Source organism: Dipodomys merriami, unplaced genomic scaffold (assembly GCF_024711535.1).
Source record: "Dipodomys merriami isolate MVZ:Mamm:240054 unplaced genomic scaffold, mDipMer1.0.p SCAF_200, whole genome shotgun sequence".
In the NCBI taxonomy this organism is placed as follows: Eukaryota; Metazoa; Chordata; class Mammalia; order Rodentia; family Heteromyidae; genus Dipodomys; species Dipodomys merriami.
In genome coordinates, this window is record NW_027203383.1 from 250,048 (window position 1) to 272,027 (window position 21,980).

Below are 21,980 nucleotides of genomic sequence, written 5' to 3' on the forward strand. Positions count from 1 at the left end.
CGTCATTCCTGTAATCATTTGTGCATAGACCTGCCTTGTGTATCACCGGCCTTACCCTGGCTGAACCAATCCTGTGAAGGCAGGGTCTGAATGGAGGGCTCTCCAACATAGCCCAGCCTTTAGCACAGCCCTGGCTGGCAGCTGGCATTCAGTGGCTACTCTCTGGGTAGAGGAATGCAGGAAGGAATGAATGCATGATGGCAGGAGATGGCCTGGGCACCTCGCCTGGTTCCTGACACACAGGAGACTCTTGATAGTCAAGATGAATGCACAGCCAGACTCATGCTAAAAGAATCAAATTTCCTGTGGAGGACAGAGAGGGAAGAGCAGGGTCCCTGCCCAGCAGGAAGCGCTGCTTTGTTAGGAAACATCACAGAAGTGTGGGAAGAAGGTGAACTCCTTTAAGGCACCGTCTCTTGGGGACAATGTTGCTTCAAGTAGATGCTGTGATTGCAGCTAGGAGCAATCAGCATATTTTGGGATTGAAGAAGACCAAATCCTGGGAATAGATGTTTGGTCAAACCCAGACCCCAGGAAGCACATACTGGAAATTAAAAATCCATCCAGAATCCAGTGCTTTCGTGTAGATGAGGGCCCACTTCATCTCCAGGTGCATTCCAACAAAGTGGGACACATTGGGTGCAAGTTTCTGGGTCTGATGTCAGTGGCTCAAGTCAGTGTAACTGCATCATGGAGCCCCGAGGAAGCCCCGGCTGGTACTAACAGGATGTGTATCTTTGTCTTTCAGGACTAGCCACAGTGATTCCAGCATTTACATTCGGCGGCACAGTAATAGGTCTTTGGAAACGGTTAGTAGGTGAATTTCTCCTCCTTTTTGGGCCCTGCTAATCAATGCCTTTCCATCCTTCCTCCTCCCCAGCCTAGAGCTGAAGTGCAGCACCTGTACTTTTGGATAGAAGACAAACACATTGAAACCTTGTCATTAAGTTCAGTCCACTTGGATATCCCAGTTTCGGGCAATAAGGGATGTAAATAAAGTGTTGATTTTAAAGCCCCAAAGCCTCTTCATTATATAAATGAGCGCAAGACACCTCCCTCTACTCCCACACTTGTGCCTAGACGGACTGCATTGAGAGGGTCCTCTTGACAGTTACAAGTGTCTAGGCCCCAGATGTGTGCTTGGGAACTGCTGGCATGCCAGCACTGGTCAGGGCTTGGTGGGGGGGTGGGGGTGGGCCTGTCCCAATCACCAGTGGGTAGGAGGGTAGTGAATTTCAATTGTTTAGTGTTTTAATTTTGGAACTAGCTGTTTACAGTATCAAGAAAAGCATGGCATGTTCGGCTTTGTGTGTTTAAAATCATCTTGTTTTCTGTTTCAGAGATTTCATCTTTACTAATTGGGTTGCGGGGTTTTGTTTATAAATTTCACTGTAGGACCATTTTAGCTATGTCCAATTGAGGAATGCAGCAGATGTGGATGACAGAAGGAATCGAATGTTAAACAGGTTGGTGACTTGGGCCTGCCTACTTGGATGGTTGTCAGCTAGGCTTTGTGGGTGTCATGATTAATGATTTGGGAGAATGAAAGGGGTGGCAGGGAAAATGAATAGCAACTCAGTGTGGGGGATGGGGAAGGGGCAAGAGGGTGTGCCAGCACCTACCCACAGAGTGGGTGTGCCAGGGGTCTGGGTTTTGGAGCTTGCCGCCATATCACAGCTGCAGACTTAGGAAACATAGAGCCAGGCAGGAGAGGGGAAGTCTTGTGGTAGTTTCCTGTAGTCCCTGATGACCATGTCTCTTCTGTCCCACTGCAGGTACAATACTCAGAAGCTCACTGAGCTCATTTTACAGTTCTATGGCATCAGAGCAGACATGAAGAGGGAATGCAAACATACCAGGATATCTATGAAAGTATTTCTTACCGTTGGAGAACTAGCTGGCTGAGTTGCCGTAAAACAGCCTGTTTAGAACATAGGAAACCAGAAAAGTATCTCACATACACACAAGTTCCCGTCCCTGCCAAAATCATGTGTTGCTTAGTTTTTCCTTTCCTTCCCTTCCTTCCTTCCTCCCTCCCTCCCTTTCTTTCTTCTGCCTTCCTCTCCCTCCTTTTCTTCCTCCCATCCTTTGCCATAGACTCCAATTGGCTTGGAAGGATTTTGATTTCTGGAATTAGAGGCCCATTTCTGAGTATTGCTCAGGACCCAGGAGTGTGGGCCTTAGAATTTTACCCACTCTGACTCCTTAAATAAGAACCAAGATAAAGCAAGATGCCCATGACTCCTGCCTATACTCCTAGTTACTCATGAGACAGATCTGAGGATTGTGGTTTGAAGCCTGGGCAGGACCATGAGCCTCTCATCTCCAATTAACTACCAAAGGATTACACTTGGAGCTGTGGCCTAAGTGGTAGAGCACCAGCCTTGGGTAAAAGGGGCAGCACCCAGGCCCTGAGTTCAAGCCCCAGGACTGGCACACAAAAAAGAAGCAATATAACTTTCCTTCCCTGCTCCAAATGCAAGTGAAAATTCAAGTTTTCAGCTAAGCAGGACATAATTTTTGGCAAATCGTATGTTTAGCTTTTATGAGACATGTTGACAGTTGAACCTGTGACCTTTATCAGTGTGGGCATGTTTTCTGCACTGAGTATATATCACTTTGGAAATAAAACATGATACTACCTATAGGCATTTTTTTTGGGGGGGGTCCGGTCGTGGGGCCTGAACTCTGGGCCTGGGCACTGTCCCTCAGCTTTTCAGCTCAAGGCTAGCACTCTACCACTTGAGCCACAGTGCCACTTCCAGATTTTTCTTTTTGCTTATATGGTGCTGAGGAATTGAACCCAGGGCCTCAGGCATGCAAGGCAAGCGCTCTACCACTGAGCCACCTTCCCAGCCCCCTAAAGGCATTTTTTAAGACAGGAAAGTCGTATTGGTTGGCTGGTACATGCGTGTATTCCTCTATTTGTAGATAGTGGCAAATGCTGAAGCCCCCTTCTCACCCCTCAGTGGGCAGGAGATGGTTCAGGGAGAGTGTGGTCCAGAAGTTGGCCCTAAGATGCTAACACTCCAGGCTTTGCTACAGTAGTCCCTTCCCTTTCTCTTCCCCCTCCCCCTTTCTCCTCTTAGACTTTTGGGTCTGAGGTTGGTTTCCCACCCTACCCCATTCCAAACTCTTCAGCCAGCACTCTTGTTACCTACCAAGGCAAAAGCAAAAATATCCTTTTAAAGTCAGGTGCTTCCTGTGAAATATAAGGTAAATCGGCCCAATTCACATAGACCAGACCGGAAAGGATGGCTCTGTTTCCAGTGGCTGTTTTGAAATGTGCCTTACCTGTCATTGGGGTGCTCTGTGTTCCTCCCAATGGCTTGCAAAGTACTCTCCATGATCCCAGGATGACTGAGAGCTCTCAGGGCCTAATTTCTCCTTATGGTGAGCTTTGGGTTATAAAGGGGGCGTCCTTGGGGACTGACTCAGGTGCCGTGAATGTCAGGATGCCCCATCTCTGCAATGGGGCTGGCAGCTTGTGCTGCTCCTCAGCCTAAGATGGCCTGGGGCTAGGGAGGTGGGGGGAGGCCTCTTTTCCTCCCCCCAGTGCATCATGGGAAGCTCTCCACTCTGCCGGTGGGATGTGGGCGGAGCTGTCCAGTGGTGTAGGGTATGGTCCACTGTCCATCTGTGGACCATGCTGGTAACTGCAGTGTCTGTCTTTCCTTCCTCTCTGCAGGAAGGCCAACCACTCTGGAGAAGCCATGCTGCAGGGGAGCCAGAGCCCGCAGAGTGACTCTCTGACCCAGCTTGTCCAGCAGCCAGATGTGATGTATTTCATTCTCTTCCTCTGGCTCCTGGTTTACTGCCTGCTGCTCTTCCCACAGCTTGATATGAACCGGCTCTGATGTGCGTGTCTGGAGAATAAAAAGACAGGACCCCAAGCAGGGGTGGGGTCTTTTTTTTTTAAACTTCATTTTATTTTCTGTTCAGGGTTGTGGACAGTTGAAGCTCTCCCGGTGACCCCCCTCCACCCATCCCCTTTTGGATCTTGCTTTATCTCCATTTCCTCCTTCTCTTCCCGAAGACTGGGGAGTGTGCTTTCCTTTGTTGGCTATGTACTCTGAACTCAGGTTTGCAACTGGACCCTTAGGTGGGTTTTGCCTCTGTGTGCCTTGCTCAGTTAGGCGGTTATCATTCTTATTAATATGCAGTCTATGCTTAGATCTTAGCTCATGAACCATGTAGTTCTTGAAGGTTCTGGAGGAACCGGAGAGACTTGTGTTTCAGGTGGGGGGGGGGTGGATTCTCCCTGATGAGAAAATGTGGTTACCCATGCCCAGTCCCCATCACTGAGAAAGCTGTCATAGTATCCTCAGAAGCAGGTCTGTGAAGGACTAGAGGTGGGTAGGGAAGGGATGGGTGGAAAGGGGATGTGCTTAAAGCCTAGCAAGGAGTTGATTATCTGGGGGGAATCCAAATCCTAGCTTTGTGACTCCCAGACAGCATATTTGGGAATTGGCAGGAATTGGTGATTCCAGGGAAGAGCGGGGAGGCTTTGTTGTATGTCACAGATCTTCGTTTTTGTCTTGGGGATGTGGATTGCATATTTAATTCCCTTTTGCTCTGATTGGATTGAGGTAAGGCTCTGATTGTCTAGCCTTTTCTACCGGTGGGTTTCTCCTGTCAAATGAAACCTGAGAGGGGTTGGTGCCTGTAATCCTAGCTATTCAGGATCAAGGTTCCAAGCCAGCTGTGGAAAGGAAAGTCGGTTGAGACTTCCAATTAACCTGCAAAACTGGAAGTGGCTTAAGTGGTACAGTGCCAGTTTTGAGTGAAAAAGCTAAGCGACAGTGTCCAGACCCTGAGTTCAATTGCTGGTACTGGCAAACAATAATAATAATAATAATAATAATAATAATAATAATAATAATAATAATAAATCAGAGCTCTGGATGGATAGAGTAGGCCCAAGACACTCTCACTTTTCTGAGCTTTCTATGCAGACCTGGAAAGCCCCACAGAGCACTGAGATGAGCCCCTAGAAGAAGGGGCTGGATGAGGAACAAGGTGCTGGTGCTGGAGCTGGGCGGGGTCCACCGGCTGCTGCTCAGGCACTGGGGTCTCAGGATGCCCGTTGGCACCAGCATCCTTTGCAGTGGGTTGTAGTGGATTTCTTACAGAGGCTTTCTGAAAGCATAGCCTGGTGAGCAGACCAGAGCAGAAGGTTTCTGAGAGAAGAAAGAAGTATATCTCCCACTCTCCCACCTTCCTCAACCCCAGATCTTTCTTTTTGGGGGGGGGGTCTGGTCGTGGGGCCTGAACTCGGCCTGGGCACTGTCCCTCAGCTCTTCAGCTCAAGGCTAGCACTCTACCACTTGAGCCACAGTGCCACTTCCGGCTTTTTTCTTTTTGCTTATGTGGTGCTGAGGAATTGAACCCAGGGCCTCATGCATGCTATACCCTCTTCTCTGTAAAGACTCACATAAAGAAGACTGTGGATTGGCTCTTTCCCTCCGCTTCCCCAAAGCATGTAGCAGGCAGCCCTTATATACCAATAAACATGAGCAGAGGCTCTGGGAGCATCTTGCTTATGGCATCCCAGAGAGGCAGGATGCCAATGACCCTTCAAGCCATCTGATACCCAGCCCAAAGCTGTCACTTGCTGTGAGAAACATCTTCCACTAGCTGTACGTGCATCCAAAACAGAAACAAAAAGGTTAAAATGACCTCCTCAAACAAAACCAAAAATGTTAGGCCAGCCTTCAACCCCTGGTTCTGGCTTACGTGTGAGGTTTTATAGTTTTGTTTTCCCTCTCCATGCAGAAGTTTTATTTACTTTCAGCCTCTCCTCCTACTCCTTCTGGAATATCATTGACAGCTGTAGAGCTTATGATTTGACATTTGCATTGTTCTCAGTCCTGGACATTATCACTCCTTCCTAGCAGTAAACCAAGGCCTTGTTAATTTTGAGCAAACTTAACGGGATTACAGCCTAGCTAGTGTATTGTCCCTTTAAGCCATTCTGATTCTAGGCTGCCTTCCCCTCCCTGATAAAATCTCAGCCTCCCAAGGCCGAGGGAACTTGGAGTGAGTCCATCCCAAACACCAAGGACCCCAGGGAAAATGTGCTAATTGCTGAGCTTGAGGGCAGGACCGGAAGCGCCAGGGTACAGATCATAGAGATTATCCATGTGACACTTTGAAACCCTGGACACGGTGCAGTCCTCACCCAAATTAGAGACCAAAGAAGACTTGACCCAAGAGCAGTGCCTTCATTTTACAGGTCTAGACCTTCTCCAAAAAAAATCTGGTGGCCCTCTCTTCTCTATTTTATATAATTTGTAACACTTTTAAAAACATCTATTGGCAAGGTGCCGAAGAGTCATTTGGTTCAGAAAATGGACTCTTTTTAAAAGGAAAAAGTAAGTCTCATTTGAATGCAGGCTTAGCTAGAAGAGACTGGATATAGAAGAAGGCTGCTTGGGTGAACACCCCTATTGCTTGGTGTCTTTTTAACACACATGATGTTAATGAGAACTAGCCAACCCCAAGTCTTACTAAGAAGCAATTCATTAGCTGTTTCTTCTATTTCCCATTGTGTTTCTACGTGACATGCTTTTCAGTTAGTTTCCAAACATCCACTGGCTTTCTAGTCATAGATGAAGGTACCCTACGTGAGACCCCAAAACTCAGTCCCTATTCCTTGTGGATGCTGCCTTGCGCATGTCTTAGCTAAGTCGTGTACTGTTGTCCCCCTTTTTTCTCTCCACATTCTTTAGAAACATTCTGAGAGGCAGCATTGGATATAAGTAGTAGTATAAATATTTTGAGATTTTTTCTTTTGAATGTCTTAAAATGTCTCTCAGGTTGGGTACTATGGTTCAAGCCTATAATCCTAGCATCCTAGGAGGTGGCGGTTAGGAGAACAATTTCAGGACAGTGTGAGCAGAAAAATTTGGGAGACTTCATCTCAACCCATGGCTGGGCACGGTGCTATGTGCCTATTATCCCAGGGTAAGCATAATGGTAGGTCCCAGTGGCTTGTACATTCATCCCCAACAACTGTGATCCTCCTACGTATGGAGAGGCACAAATAGGAGGATCGCAGTCCAGGCTGACACAGGCATAAAATATGACCCTACCTAGAAAATAACCAGCACAAAGGGTCTGACAGAGTAGCTTAAGCTAGTAGAGTCTTGCCTAGCAAGTGAAGGCCTTGGGTTCAATTTCCAGTACCACCAAAAAAAAAAAAAAAAAAACAGAAGAAAAGGTCTTCTGCCCTTACCCAGTATGGCTGACATAGAAGCAGGTGGAAATTACACTTTCCCCAATGGTGGTAGTTGAGATTTCTGTCACTGTTCAGCTTCCAGTGCCTTTGTGTGTGACCTGGGTTTCTCTCCCTTCCTTGAAAGAACTTCCTGTCTTTACCCTTGGTGGTGGTGTCCTTTGTCTCATGGGAAATTTTTTCTGTTTTCTTGTAATTATTTACATTCTTTCTTGTGGACCACTGTTCCAATGTTGGACTTCTCTGGCTAATCCCCTAATATCTTTTTAAATCTCTTTTTAAATTTCTCATCTCTCTTTATCTGCTTTCAGGAAACTTATTGGGTTATGTTTTCCCAATATGAATGTTTTATTTAATCCCCAGAACTGTGTCCTGCTGCTGATTCTGGGATTTTCAGGTCTTGCCTCTCTGTGGATATACTTGAGGGGGGTTTGAAGAAATCACTCCCTGTGTTGTCTTTGTCTCCTCCAGTTTTCATTTCTCTTGGTTGGTCTGAACTCTTCCTTGTTACAAGCTTTTCTCAAGTACTGGGTGGTTGTGTGTATCTGTTCATGTTTAAGAGTTAAGACTCAAAGCTAACCGGGAGTGAGGAGGTGTCAGCTAATGAAATTTTTGGATTTGTCTGTCAACATTTGCACATCTTTTCTCTGGAGTTCCTTCAATTGCTGTGACCTGTGACATCTTTCCATTACTCCTTGCCCTAGAAAAGGGATATGCACTGTTTATGCACTGTCCTTGTGTGATTTCAATGAAACTATTCCTTCTGGGCAGAATCCACTCCTGGGCACTTGGTTTGATCGCCAACTGCCCCCATTCCGGGCACATACATCCGAGAACTCGGGCAAAGCTGGAAGAACAGAGCAGATGCCAGATCTGAACTCCCACTTGCCATCTTGTCCGGGTGCCTTTGTGCAGTGTACAGACTATATGACAGGACCAGAGACCCTGGTGCAGAATTTTGGCAGCTGGACAGGCCAGTGTCATCACCAGTGAATCCAGTCTCTCCTGAGGTAGCTCCTGCCTTGCCGTGTGTGTCGTCTCTGGATTGGTGCTTCTCCATCGTCCTTCATGGAGTAGGGGCAGTGTAGTCATCTGACTTCATAGGAAGGGAAAGAGGCCTGAGAATGGACAAATGCCCATGTTTCTAGCTCTTATCCAACCTTCCCCATCCCTATTCCCAAGTCTGTCTTGGATGCTACAGCCCGAGATGTCTCAGTGCTGCCCCCTGCAGGCACCTGGCACCAGGCTCCTTCCTACCCTGCTTGACCCTGCTCATTTCTCTGTTCCTGGTACAAATGGAATGGGATCCCTAGCCTGCTGTTGCCTTTTCTCCATCTACGTGGTTGTATAACTTTCATTCCTTTGCTCTTATTTCCATGTGGGTTTGTGATGGCAGTATGGAGTGCCTGGAGCCTCTTGTGTTCTATATACCATCAGTTTTTGAACTGCCTCAAACTCACAAGTGGCCAGGATGGGCTTGAACTTGTGATTCCTCTGTCTTAGGCATCACAGTCCTGGATTTATAGGCATGTTTCACCAATCCCAGCTTTCATAGACCATTGTGTTTGTGGTGTGTGTGTGTGTGTGTGTGTGTGTGTGTGTGTGTGTGTGTCTGTGTGTGTGTGTGTGTGTGTGTGTGTGTGTGTGTGTCTGTGTGTGTGTGCGCCAGTTCTGAGGCTTGAACTTGGGGCTTAGACACTGCCTCCAAGCTCTTTTTCTCAAAGCTAATGCTCGCTCTACTACTTGAGCCATAACTCTACTTCCAGCTTTTTGGTTGGTTAAGTGGGGATAAGAGTCTTAGAGACTTTCCTGCCTGGGCTGACTTTAACTGCAGTCCTCAGATCTGAGCCTTGTGAATAGCTAGGATTACAGGGGTGAGCCACCAGCTTCCATAGACCATCTTGACCCATAAATCCCCTTGAGTTTCCTTTGGGTGGGTGTCTCACTTATGAACCTGCCCTGAGTCCAGCTGGAGTAAGAGCAACATGAATGTTGTCAAGCTGTAGTATGCCAGCTGCAAGAGAAGGTGAAATATCTAAGACAGGCTAGGAAGCTAAAGGCAGAGAATTGGTGCTAGTGTTATCATCATTCAGATTTGCTTAAAAACTACTGCTACGTTTCCTTGACAGAGAGGGTATGGGGAAGGCAGTACCTATGTCTTCCCAGGGCACAAGGCTCTGTGCCTCTGCCTCTCCTCAGGCACTGTCTGGGACCACAGCCAGCACTCGGGGAAGTAAGCCCATAGCACAAGGGGCCTGGGCTTTGCACCAGTTGCACGCTTGCTCTTCCGCTTTCTTCCTACTCTGAGGCCTGTGTCCTCAGGTTCCTCAGCTCTACCTGTTCTGATTTGTAAGAACCCCAGAGTGATCTTGGGCCTCACTGTGTCTCACTGTGTGCAAGATCGGGCTTGTGGTGAGCTTGCTCCGGAATGGCACGGCCCTGCAACTCATGGTTGGTAGGAGTTCCTGGGCCAGCTCTTGTAGGGTTGCCAGAGTCTGTGGTGTTAGGAAGACTGGCCTGGCTGTGTTTAGTACACAGTGGACTCTGAGAGCAAGTGACAAGAGCAGGCAAACTGGCCTTCCCAAGCACGCTGGCTAGAGCAGCACCAGGCCAGACACCACCTCATCTATGGGAAGAAAGAGAACCAGGGTTTTAGATTCCAATCTAGGACCCCGATCCACCGCTCACTTGTTTACACCTGTGGCACTGATGTCACATACAGCTCCCTCCTGCAGGGGTTCCCTTCAGCAGAATTGTAGGGTAGGGGTCTCTACTTCTAGGCTCCAGCCTCTTTCTAACACCTGGTTGCCATCTTGGGCAGATGAAGTTTTCTAAGCTTCTTGGTAGCGTAGACACTCAGCTCACATTTGGCAAACTAAAATACCTGCTTGTGACTTCTTGTGACTTGGTGTTCTGGTCCCTTCCTCTGCCACTCAGTGCCAGCTACCCTGTCACAAACACACAAGCCTTTTTTAACAGGATGCTTGTGTGCTTTTTAACTCACTGTACCCCTGCAACAATGGTGGAGGTGTTTACTTCCGGGAGGAAATGAAAGCACAGGCCTGAAAGATTACAAGGTCACGTCCTACAGCTTCTCCAGTGGTAGAACCCAGGGCTTCTTGACTTCTAGACTTGGACTTCTTCTCTAGACTTTCTCTATTTAGAAGTATAGGGATCCCCCGCTGATATTCTGATGCCAGCTTGCCCTGGCCTGGTTGACAAGTTATGGGGAGCAATTCTGTGGGCTGGAAAGGGAGGGGGGCAGAGTTTTGAGTCACATTCTAAGCTATTTCCTTGCATCTTCTCACCACCCTCCTCAATGCTGCACCCCTTGACTCCCAAACCCATTATCAAAACTACTTAAGTTTCTCCTTCCTAAAAACAAGTAATTTGTGTTTAGCCTACAGTTGAAAATCTTTAAAAAAAAATTCTGCCTTTCAAAGGACTTTAGGCTGGATGTCGGAGGCTCACCCCTTAATCTTAGCTACTCAGGAGGCTGAGATCTGAGGACTGCTATTCAAAGCCAGCCTAATCAGGAAAGTCTGTGAGACGCCTATCTCCAATTAACCACCAAGTGGTAGAGCATCAACCTTGAGTGAAAATCTAAGGGACAGTGCCCAAGCCCTGAGTTCAAGCCTCAGTACTAGCACAAAAATAAAATAATAAAAGGATTTCACCAGTTTGCATCTCAATGTCTAATATCAAGCATTGTTCTTCTGTAACATGATTAACTCTAGCTCTTTTCTCTCCATCTCCCACACAAGCTTCTCACAGAGTAGGATTCTGGCTTTCCCTTTGCTAAAGGCATACTGAGAAAGCTTGCGAAGCACATAATGAAAATGGGAACAACAGCTAAACAATGGTGGTACATATCCTACTTACTTGGGAGGCAGAGATAGGAGAACTGTGATTTGAGGTCAGCCTGAGCAAAACGTTCTCCAGGCTCCATCTCCACAGAAAAGACGGGGTGTGGTCGTGTATGCCTGTTTATCCCAGCTACACCAAAAGCATAAATGGGGGATTACAGACCCTGGGCACAACAGCCTGAACAAAAGAGCTGAAGTATGGCTCAAGCAGGAGAGCTCCTGGCTGGCAGCTACAAAGAGCCCTTAGTTCAAACCTCAGTCTTGCAAAAAGGGGGCTGGAAATCATGAATTACTTGCATGGAGTTGTAATTGATTTTGTCTTTCGGATAGGGAACATTATTTTTTCTTTGAGTCATGATATTTGCATTGTTATAAAAAAATAGAAAAATAGTATTTGCTAGATTATTTCATTTGTAACAGCTACTTTTAAAGCATCACCAAAAAAATCAACAGGAGCATATTGCCTGGAAGACCATGTGTGAGGAAGGACAGACAAAGAGTGCAGAAATTGCTGGAGGTCATGTGAGCATTGAGACACTTTTTGGAAGGAAACTGGGAATTGCATGCAATCTACAGAGCTAGACATTGCTAAAGTAGGACAGCGCTGGCCTGGGCACTGGAGACCGGCCTCAGCTCAGATAAGGCTTTTTTTTTTTTTTCTTTTATCATTCTGAGGTGGAAGATGGAAAACCTCTTAGGGAAAAAAATCCTTTCTGGGTTTAAACATCCAAATGTTAACAAGATGGTTCATCATGTGTTTCTGTTGATCTTAGTAAGTGGCCTATTGCTTAAACTCAATGCACTGCTTCCTGCTTAGTGAATGAGAAAGGTGACTTCAAAAGGAGTCAGCTGAGATGGAGTCCCACTGGGAGAAGTCTGGTAGACCCACTTTTAGGGCCCCATGAACTAAGCTGGTCTTCTTAAGTCAGCATCGGAGGGAGACAGTTTACCGAGGGATTTCCTTACAACTCAAAAAGTTTAGCTGCAGAAGATAGAGTTATACTGGACTGGCCCTTCCTTCTCCTCCACCTTTTCCCCTACCCTTGGCAGTGATTCAGAGACATAGCCAGGCGCCAGTGGCTCACACCTGTAATCCTAGCTACTCAGGAGGCCAAAGCCAGCCGGGGCAGGAAAATCAGTGAGACTCTTATCTCCAATAAACTACTGGAAAACTGGAAGTGGCGCTGTGGCTCAGGTGGTAGAGCACTCTCCTTGAGCTTAAGAGCTGAGGAACAGTGCCCAGGCCCAGAGTTCAAGCCCCATGACCAACAACAACAAAAAAAGAATTTCTCCTTAAGCCAAAGGCTGGTAGATTGGTGTGGCCCATCCCTGGGGAGGGAGAGATAGTGGGTCACAGGATGCTGCTTGCATTGCCGACTTTGTTCCTGAGAATATCAACCAAAAACAAATGAGAAAATGGTTATTCCTCATGTATGCTCTTGGGACAAGTTATTAAACCTAAAGACAGGAGTTTGTTCAGAGTATATTGGATGGTAATAGGTGTTTCATTTTTTAGAGCCTCTGATATATTTAGCAGATTTTATGTTTCTTTAATGTCATGGCAGGACATAATTAACTATGTCTGATTTTTTTTCTAACTGAGCATACCAGGAGAATTACTGAGGGAAAAATGAAATGAAATGTTATTTTGTAGTACAAGGACTATTTTGTCTATTTAATAGGTCTGTAGCTTTGTTCAAAAGGGATCTTTGTAAAATATATTGTATGACTGTGCACTCTTATTTATTGATTATTATAAATGAAGATATAAATGGCTATTTGCATAATTTATACCTGTGGGAAGCTCACTGGAGTATTTGTTATTCTGACTGTTTTCTATTGGGCTTGGTGCTATGATGAATGAGCTTGTAAAAGGACATGCATTCGTAAGAAAATTTTGGAATACAAATTTCTTGAACTTACCATCTCAGTGGTAACTTTTTATTTCCTTGTGTGTGTGTGTGTTTATACCAACCAGGGGGGACATTGTTCCCATCTGATCTGTGAGCCCTACCTTGAAAGGGTCCACATTTCAGTCTTCTTAACACAGTACCAGGCGCTTCTCATAAAGCTGCCGTAGGCCCATTCTGAACCTGCACATTGCTTTGGTGGATGGAGAAAAAAGGAAAGGGACAGAGAACACATCAGAACATCTGGTACCTTACAAAGGGAGGGATACGGATGACGTCATAGGAAGATGGACCCTGCTCTTAGGTTTCCAGAGCCGGCAGGCAGATGTGTTCATCACGTCTCAGCTTGGTAGGGGTGAGTCTTATGTTGGAAAGGGAGGAAGGGTCATTAAAAAAACAACTTCAGGTAGAAGATAGGGTGATGTTTTCTTGTTTATTGATCTCTGTAATGTTTAGGATTAATTTCAATTGCACATGACAGAAGCCCCAGAAGAGCTGTGGCTTAAACATGATAGAATTCTGTTTTTCTCTCATGAGAGGGAGAGAGAGAGAGACAGAGACAGAGACAGACAGAGAGAGAGAGACAGAGAGACAGAGAGAGACACTTGGGCTTGGTGCAATGATGCAAATTCCTGTTTGGATCATTTGGGTGCCATGTTGTGTGTGGAATGGAGGAGGCGGCAGTAACGGGCCACCTCTGCCTTGGGAAAGATCCAGAGATTACCACCCAACCTGAAAGCACTCATTATCTGAGCTAAGCCACCAGCCACGGCTGTGAGCATGGAAATGAACTTTGGTGGGATATGGTGCTGAGTGGATCACACATGAGGAGGGGATGTCGGTGGGGACAGCAGTTAGCCACCTGGGTGACCCTTGACTATGTCCTGCTTGTTGGATTGGGCTGGTGTTCACTCAGCATACCTGTCTGGAAGGCCTGCTGTGTGCTGGAGCTCTGGCCCTGGTGACAGGTGGAAAGGAGGGGCAGTGCCTCCAGGGCAGGAGCTCAGTGAGCACCTGGGAAGGTGCACATGGACCCAAACTGATGAGCCGTCTCCTAGGTGCCAGGGAAGCGATTTACACAATCGTGAGTCTCACTCATTTTATGGTTGGCAGCTATGACCTCCGTGGACCTCAAATCACACCCTTAACCTCCCAGGAGGGCTTCTTAATGCTGTTCTCACTTGCCAAACCTCTCCTAGAGGCTTAGAGAACAGTAGGGGAGAAGCCATATTTTTGAAGGTCTGGTCTGGAACCATCTATAGTTTCTACCTTCTAAAGGAAACTATTTCTGTTTTAAGGCCACTAGAGCAGATATGAATTAGATTACATATTACAGATCAGTTATTTATTGATCATCCATGTCTTAGCTCACTGGCTTGTTTTCTAATTTTGTTCCCACTCAAAAGGTGCAAAATACTTGCAAACAAACATAGTCTATGTTTTGATGATAGCAAAGGCATGTGCTATGCCTTTAACTAGCAGTCAGAAGTAGGCTGATTACGCTAATGATGGCAGTGGGGAAGAGGAGGCATGAGACAGGACATTCTCCGTGCAGCATGTGCAGCATGCACTGGCAGGCTGGCTCACACAGACCCTTCCCCGCCTCAGGCCTCACCAAGTGTCCAGAGAAGTCATTAGTGAAAACGCCTTAGGAGCTTCACTCTGGCGAGAGCCACATTAAGTATCTGAGGATGCAGGAGACTGTGTCAAGCTGTTAGAATGGGGATATGGGAGTGCCAGGCTTCCCCAGCTGGCATCCTCCAGCATTGCCAGGGCATAGACAGGACAGAAGTCAGACCTGTCCCAACTCTGTCAATGCGCCAGGAGCCCTGGGCACACATTAGGAAGTGGAATCCCTAACCTCCACCCCGGCCGTAGCACATGTGCTGGGGCCTCACATTGTTCTCTTTGTACACTTCACATTCACATTGTTTGCATTGTACCCTTCAGATCCAGGGCAGATACCCATTCCAAAGGAACTATGGGGAGACACTTTGCTTCTCTGAATCTGCATTTTCACTTTACTGCTCCTGTGATAAAATGGGGTGAAAGTCAAGGCTGCCTTCTCCTTCCCCAATACATGCTACCCTTCATATTACAAGGTCATGATCAAAAGTTACTTCAGCCCTGGGTGCACCGGCTTAGCAGACTTGGCTGCAGGTGATAGAAATGGGACCAAAGCACCTCAGCACATATGGGATCAGTTTCTAACCGAGCAACTGCAGTTCATAGTTCTGGGGGCCAGTGGCTCTGCCACAGTACCCCAGATTTCTGTGATTTTCTATCTTCTTTCTCCTTCAGGGTCTCTTTTTTTTGTTGTTGTTTTTTGGGTTCCGTCGTGGGGCTTGAACTCTGGGCCTGGGCACTGTCCCTCAGCTCTTCAGCTCAAGGCTAGCGCGCTACCACTTGAGCCACAGCACCACTTCCAGCTTTTTTCTTTTTGCTTATGTGGTGCTGAGGAATCGAACCCAGAGCCTCAGGCATGCAAGGCAAGTGCTCTACCACTGAGCCACCTTCCCAGCCCATCCTTTAGGGTCTCTTGTGGTAGAAAGATAACCTCCGCAGCCGATCTCCACAGTGCTGGGCTGGGAGAGTATAGGAAGCTAGAGGAGAGAAGCCAGAATGAAGTCCAGTACACTCCTACAAGTCCCACTTGCCAGGAACAGGGCCACATGGGCAGCAAGGGATACTGGGAAACAGGGTCCTATTAGGAATATTGCTGCCCTCTAAGAATGAGAATGGATTCATGAAGCAGAAAAGAGAAGAATGTGGGGAGAATGGTTATCTCACTGGGATTCTGGAATCAGGAATCAGGAAGAGTTAGGGAAATGTGGTTGAGGGGTGGCTGGGCTGTTGCTAAGGAATCTCAACCTGGACTGTTAATGTGCATGGAATGACCTGTGATGTACAGCAGAGGCCGGCTCACCACAGGACCCACAGCCTGTGGAACATGGCAGCTCTGTTCTGACTGTCCATGTCCTGCCCAACACATGGGAGGAGTTGATGACACGTAACCCAGTCTCCAAAGTGAGGGACACATTTCCCAGTTCTCCAGGACTCATCACCCCCATGTCCGTCCACCAGGCCCCAATCATAGCTCAAGATCCAGGGATTAGCAATGCGCCTTCCTTTTGGAGTCTGTGTAGAGGGAACCTTTTGCTCAGCTTTCACTTTGCTTTGCATTTATAAACCCACTCCCAAGCCGGGTGTTGATGGCTCATGCCTGTAATGCTAGCTACTCATAAGGCTGAGATCTGAGGTTCAAAGCCAGCCTGGGCAGGAAATTCCATTGTAAGCATTAGACCAACTTTTGGTCCTCGGATCCACCCAGATCTGAGCTCCTCTCAGCCCTGGAGTTCCCGCCATACAGCTGGCCCCTCCATCTCTCTGCCCAGACGCAGCTGAGCTCCCATCTACCTCACTGCCCCCAGACCCTGCTGCTACCTAGATAGCAGAGGTGCCATGTGCTCTCTCTCCAGGGGGAATATGGCTCCTAAGAAAGCTTGTAATAATCTTTCTCCTGTGCCTGCCTCTGCATGGTCCCCTGGGATGTATGTGATGGATCCTTTCATCCGTGAGACTCTTATCTCCAATAAACCCCTCGGAAAACAGGAAGTGGCGCTGTGGCTCAAGTGGTAGAGCACTTGCCTCGAGCTGAAGAGCTGAGGGACACCACTCAGGCCCAGAGTTCAAGCTCCATGACCAACAAAAACAAAACAACAACAACAAAAAAACACTCCCAGAGAAGTCTCCTCTCCTATCTGTCCTTGGGTTCTTTCTCTGAGTGGGCATGAATCGTAGTTAGAGCCCCAAGAAGCTGAAATCTGGGCGAGATCCTTGTGACTGACCTTAGATGCCCCTCAGCTTGGCTTCAGATTCTAGAAATTTTATAATAGCAACACTAGAAGTGAAAGGACTGAGACACATCTTTTTCTCTATCTTGGGATCCAGTTGAAACTTGAATCTTCAGGAAATTGCTTTGACAAAATGTCTAGTTCCGAGCCCTCGAAATGTACACTGGACGATCGTACAGTGAAGAGAGTAGAGAGATATGGGTGAGATACTTAATGTCATGGGTTTGTTTGCTCCTCTTGTTAATATACTCATCAGTTATAAATTATCCTCTGAAGAAGTAAATACAAGGACTGAAGAGTGCTAGAAGAATTACAGGAAAAAGAAGTTAATGTCAGTAACCTAACAGGCTACCTCTTGGGTGGAGAGCAGCAGCAGGGCTGGGTCACAAGCATGACTTTTCTAAGGGCAGGTTCATGTGACAAGGGGAAACTACGTTGCAGAAGGGGTTAACACAGTTGCAGCTGTACAAACAAGGAGAGGGAAATTGCAGGAGTGGGGGAGCTGCCATTAGAGATGCAGATACCTGTGTCACCTGTTTTTCGGGGAGGGGGGACAGCCAGGAAGGAGAGCCTGTGTCACCTGATTTCAGGGAAAGATAGTTTTGTTTCTGCCGAAGGTCTAAGGTGGCAGACTGGGTAGGAAGATGGAAGAGATTAGGCTAACACACTTGCTTTGAGAACAACTGCCAAGTCAGATGAGACAAGCCGTGCAGAGGGCCTGCCCACTATGCTGTCAAAGGCAGCTTCTCCACTGCCCCTTCAGTGCCAGGAACTCAACCTGGCACATTCTTAAAGGCGCTCCCACCCTGCTGCCATTTCCAAAGATACATGTCTCTGCCACCACCAACCCAGCAAAAATGCAAGAGCTTCCTTCCAAATCTACCTTGCAGGCCTATGTTCTAGCTTCAGTTCAAGTTTTCATCTTTGCATTAGGGTCCCATGTGCAGGAATTGCTACAGGAAGACTACTCAAGACAAGCTTCAGAGGATGCTGATGGTGGATAAATGATTTCCCAGGTCTCTGAATGACTTAAGAGAAATATAAATCTCCAGCCATCTCAGATAAAAAGTTTAACCATGAATGACACTTTTAGGAGAACAGAAAGGCAGGTAAAAGGATTGAATTCCTAGTATTGCAAAAACAAATGAAAACAAAACGTGTTAACAATAGAGGAATTTTTAAGTAAGAGTAGGGAAAGTACATTAGAACTTGACACTTCAGGATCCAATTTTTGTTAACTCTAAAATGAATTCTTTTTTTTTTTTTTGTAGCCTAGGCTGCTGGCCTTGAAATCTGGGGCTTAAGTGATCCTCTTACCTCAGCCTCCTGAACCACAGGTGGCATTACTCTGCCTGGTTGAGTTTCATGTTTTTGAAACAGAATCATGATTGTAACAGGACATGAGTACAGGATCTAGAAGTTCAAGGGCTGCACTTGTGTCTAGTGAGGAGTTATGAGCAGCTAGTCATGTCAGAAATATATACACATGGGCTGGGAAGGTGGTTCAGTGGTAGAGTGCTTGCCTTGCATGCATAAAGCCCTGGGTTTGATTCCTCAGCACTACATAAGCAGAAATAGCCGGAAGTGGTGCTGTGGCTCAAGTGGTGGTAGAGCACTTGCCTTGAGCTAAAGAGCTGAGGGACAGCACCCAGGCCCAGAGTTCAGGCCCAAAATGACAAAAAAAAAAAGAAAAGAAAAAGAAAGAAAGGAAAGAATTGGATAAACATGAGGGTGACAGAGGCAGCTGAGGAAGCGGAAGTCAGCGATACCACTTTACACATCTTCAATTAACAAAACATAGAGTGAAGAAGTGTTTCCACACATGCCAAATTAGCACCCCGCTGAAGAGCCTGCCATCTGGCACTCCCGAAGCCATGAGGATGAGGTGCGATGGCACCAGCTGGTGGTGGCAGCAGACGTGACAAACGCCTCTGTCAGTGTGGTGAACGAGAGCCACAGCTTGTATTCTTTGTCCAGATAATCTTATACCAGGCTCCTGAGAAGCTGATTGTAGCAGTTCACATGCACTCCTGGTACTTGGAAGGCTGAGACAGGGGGACAGTGGAGTCAAAGCCACTCCAGGCTCCACAACCAGACCAGGTCTGAAAAACAAAATGAAACCAAAGAAGTTTCTGAGGAGCTAAATGGACAGAAGTTAAAACCTACTGTGAAGTATTGCGCAGGAAAAAAAACAGTTTCCCATGTGTCTAATAAATTGATGATATTTTAAAAGCAGAGCTAAAGAGGTATAACAAGCCAAAAGAGGCATGTTTAGTAAAAGCTAAATGCAATATTTAGATTCTAGATAGATCTAATATGGAGGAGTAACTGTAGAAAACTGCCTTTGGACATGGAATTAATGTTTCTCTGGCCTGGAAGTTAGATTATATTAATAACTAATTATGTCATTTGTGTAAATGGCAGATGACTGTGCTCTAAAAGTCATTATCAGAGACATTTTGATGGGTAGAGGTGCAGTTCATCTTCTGTTCTGATAGACTTGAAACACATAATAAAAATGTAAAACATCTTATAGCAGCCTACTCACTGTGCCTGACTATCTACCGTAGTTCAGCTCTGCCCTAGTTGCTTGCATTCCCAGCATTCCTTGCACCTAAAGTGCAGTCATGTGACCAAACTCTGACCAATAAGATTCAGGTAAAGATGATGTGCAAACACTCATGGTTCTTCTCAGTGAAGTCAGTATAGGTAGGATCCATTGGTTCTTGCTGTCTTCCCACCTCTATTCTGCTGGGGTCAGACACGCTGGGAAAGCAACCAAGATACTCTCACCCCTTCAATGCTCTGGACCCTGAAGTTTGTTCTTACTGCATCAAAGTTAGACTGAAACATACTGCATGCCTCTTGTCCTATTTTAGGGCCAATTTTTATGACTACAAGTGCTAATTTCAAAGCTGTTTATCAAATACTCCTTGCACAGGTCTCTCCTGAGTTTAAGTCTGGCCATCAGAAGCAATCTGTAAATTTCACGACACAAACCAGGAGCTTTTGGCAATGGCTGTTTTAGGACTTTTTTAGTCAGCTGGTCCCTTAAAGTGGATTACAGAAGTTGATATTGGGCATCTACTATGTGCCAAACTCTGTCCTGGGGCTGGAGAAAACAGATGAGTAGGGTATTGTTTCCCCCCCTTTTAAAGATCTTGTAGTGTAGTCATTTAATTTATACCCGACTGAAGACAGCAATTTGTGCATTGGTGATGGAAAAATAGCAGAGCTGCTTGAGACCAAGGCTATATAGAATTTTGATGTAGTTCTTTTTTAGTTTAATGAACAACTCAAAGGGGTGGAGTAAATATTCTAATTTTTAACTGCAGAAACATTTTAACAATGCTAATATTTTAAATAAAAATTCCACTAGTGTCATTTAACATACTTCAATTTTTCTGTTTGGGTCTTTTTCTATATTTATGTACAAGTGTTATAAAAATCTAACCAGAGAACAGTTACTGTATTCTAAAGTCTAACCTTCACCTTGAGCATTTTTTCAGTATCTCTATATAGGCTGCTTTTGTATTTTAATTTTTATATGATATTCCACTATTCTACTATTCTGTTTAGTCATTTGATCTTTACTATTTAGATCTCCCCCTCTCCCCCGCCTTCCAGTCCTGGGGCTTAAAATCAAGGCACTGTTCCTGAGCTTTTTTGCTCAAGGCTAGCATTCTACCATTTAAACCACAGATCCACTTCCAGCTTTTTGGTGGTTAATTGGAGATTAAACTTTCCTGCTGTATTGGTGTCAAGCTATGAACTTCAGATCTCAAACTCCTGAATAGCTAAGATTACATGTTTGTTTATAATGGAAATTCTACAACAAACAGTTTTATGAATTTATCTTTTTTTGGGTTATTTATTGACAAAAGAACTCAGGAGCATAATCACCCATTCAAAAGATGAATTATTTTTCATCTTCCCTACCAAATTGATTTAAAAAAAATACCAATGATCATTACTGTGAATGTAAACCTTCCTGTTGAACTTTGCCAGCTTCAGGTATAAGTTACAGTTTTTGGCTAATTTAGAAAATGTACCTATAGCTGAGTGCTGGTGGCTCATTCCTGTAATCCTAGCTACTCAGGAAGCTGAGATCTGAGGATCATGGTTCAAAGCTAGCCCAGACAGGAACAATCATGAGACTCTTTTCTCCAATTAACCACCAAAAAGCCAGAAGTGGAGCTGTGGCTCAAGTGGTAGAGCACAATCCTGGAGCACAAAAAAAGCTCAGAGACAATGCCCATCAAAAAGATACTTTATTCCCTTCTTTTTATTTGTGCATTTGCTATCCTATGTGACATGCTAATGTCCCTTGTACATCTTATCTACTGGGATCTTGAAGATTCCATTGTATCTGTAGCTTTTAATCATGTTCTCTTTTATTTTTATCAATTGCTTTTTATCAGTGCAGTGTTTAGGGAAACTCGTTCAGCAATATTTTCTGGTAATGTATAGCTAACAAGAATAAACAGGGCAATTAGATACTGTGGCTTTTAATACACTCAGTCAAAAAGTGTGAATTGGTTACTAACTGCTGGTGGTAATAATGTCATATGATCTATGAAGTAAGTAGCTGTCAGTGAAATGGACAGCTCTTATCTACTGAAGTACTTTGAAGGGGCTATCTCCATGTTTTGTCTTGATGGATCAATTTTCCTAAGGAATTTAGAAGGTTTATAAGTCATGCCTAACCTTCGACGGACCAGCTCGGCCGGAGCACTGGGACCGGCGGGACAGGGATCTCGGGATAGCTGGGCAAGGAGTCGGCAAAGTGACAAACAGACACAGACTCAAAAGAGTTACATCTGAGTGTATCTTTATTGAGGAGAATTAACATTTTTATACAGTGTGTGACTGTGACATAGATTCTTTGTTTATTTAAGCACACAATTAATTTTTAAGAAAAGCAAAGCATTGATGGATTACATGAAAATTGATGACTATCCCACCAACTGTTTAAGCTAAGTGGTGCGAAACAAGTCTAGCATATTGTTTAATAGAATGCGTCATCTATTCAGCCTTCTTATGTTTAATAATTAACAAACCTAAGTCAGGGCTATACTTATTTTGTACTCTTTATTTTTTCCATATATTTTTA

General features: G+C 45.6%; 1 protein-coding gene across 2 annotated transcripts in view; it reads left to right on the forward strand.

Annotated features, from left to right (window-relative positions):
- The window catches only part of LOC138833097 (calmin-like), a 75,863-nt gene extending 62,838 nt beyond the window's left edge, over positions 1 to 13,025 (forward strand). The window contains exons 11-14 of one of the 2 annotated variants that reach the window (XM_070031416.1): positions 749 to 809; positions 1,396 to 1,466; positions 1,776 to 1,872; positions 3,693 to 13,025. In XM_070031416.1, coding sequence (XP_069887517.1) covers positions 749 to 809; positions 1,396 to 1,466; positions 1,776 to 1,872; positions 3,693 to 3,857 — 394 coding nt within the window. In that variant the 3' untranslated portion in view covers positions 3,858 to 13,025. Of the gene's footprint in view, positions 1 to 748; positions 810 to 1,395; positions 1,467 to 1,775; positions 1,873 to 3,688 lie in introns of both variants that reach the window. The other variant, XM_070031417.1, reaches the window with a different exon arrangement.
- Positions 13,026 to 21,980: the final 8,955 nt, after the last annotated feature.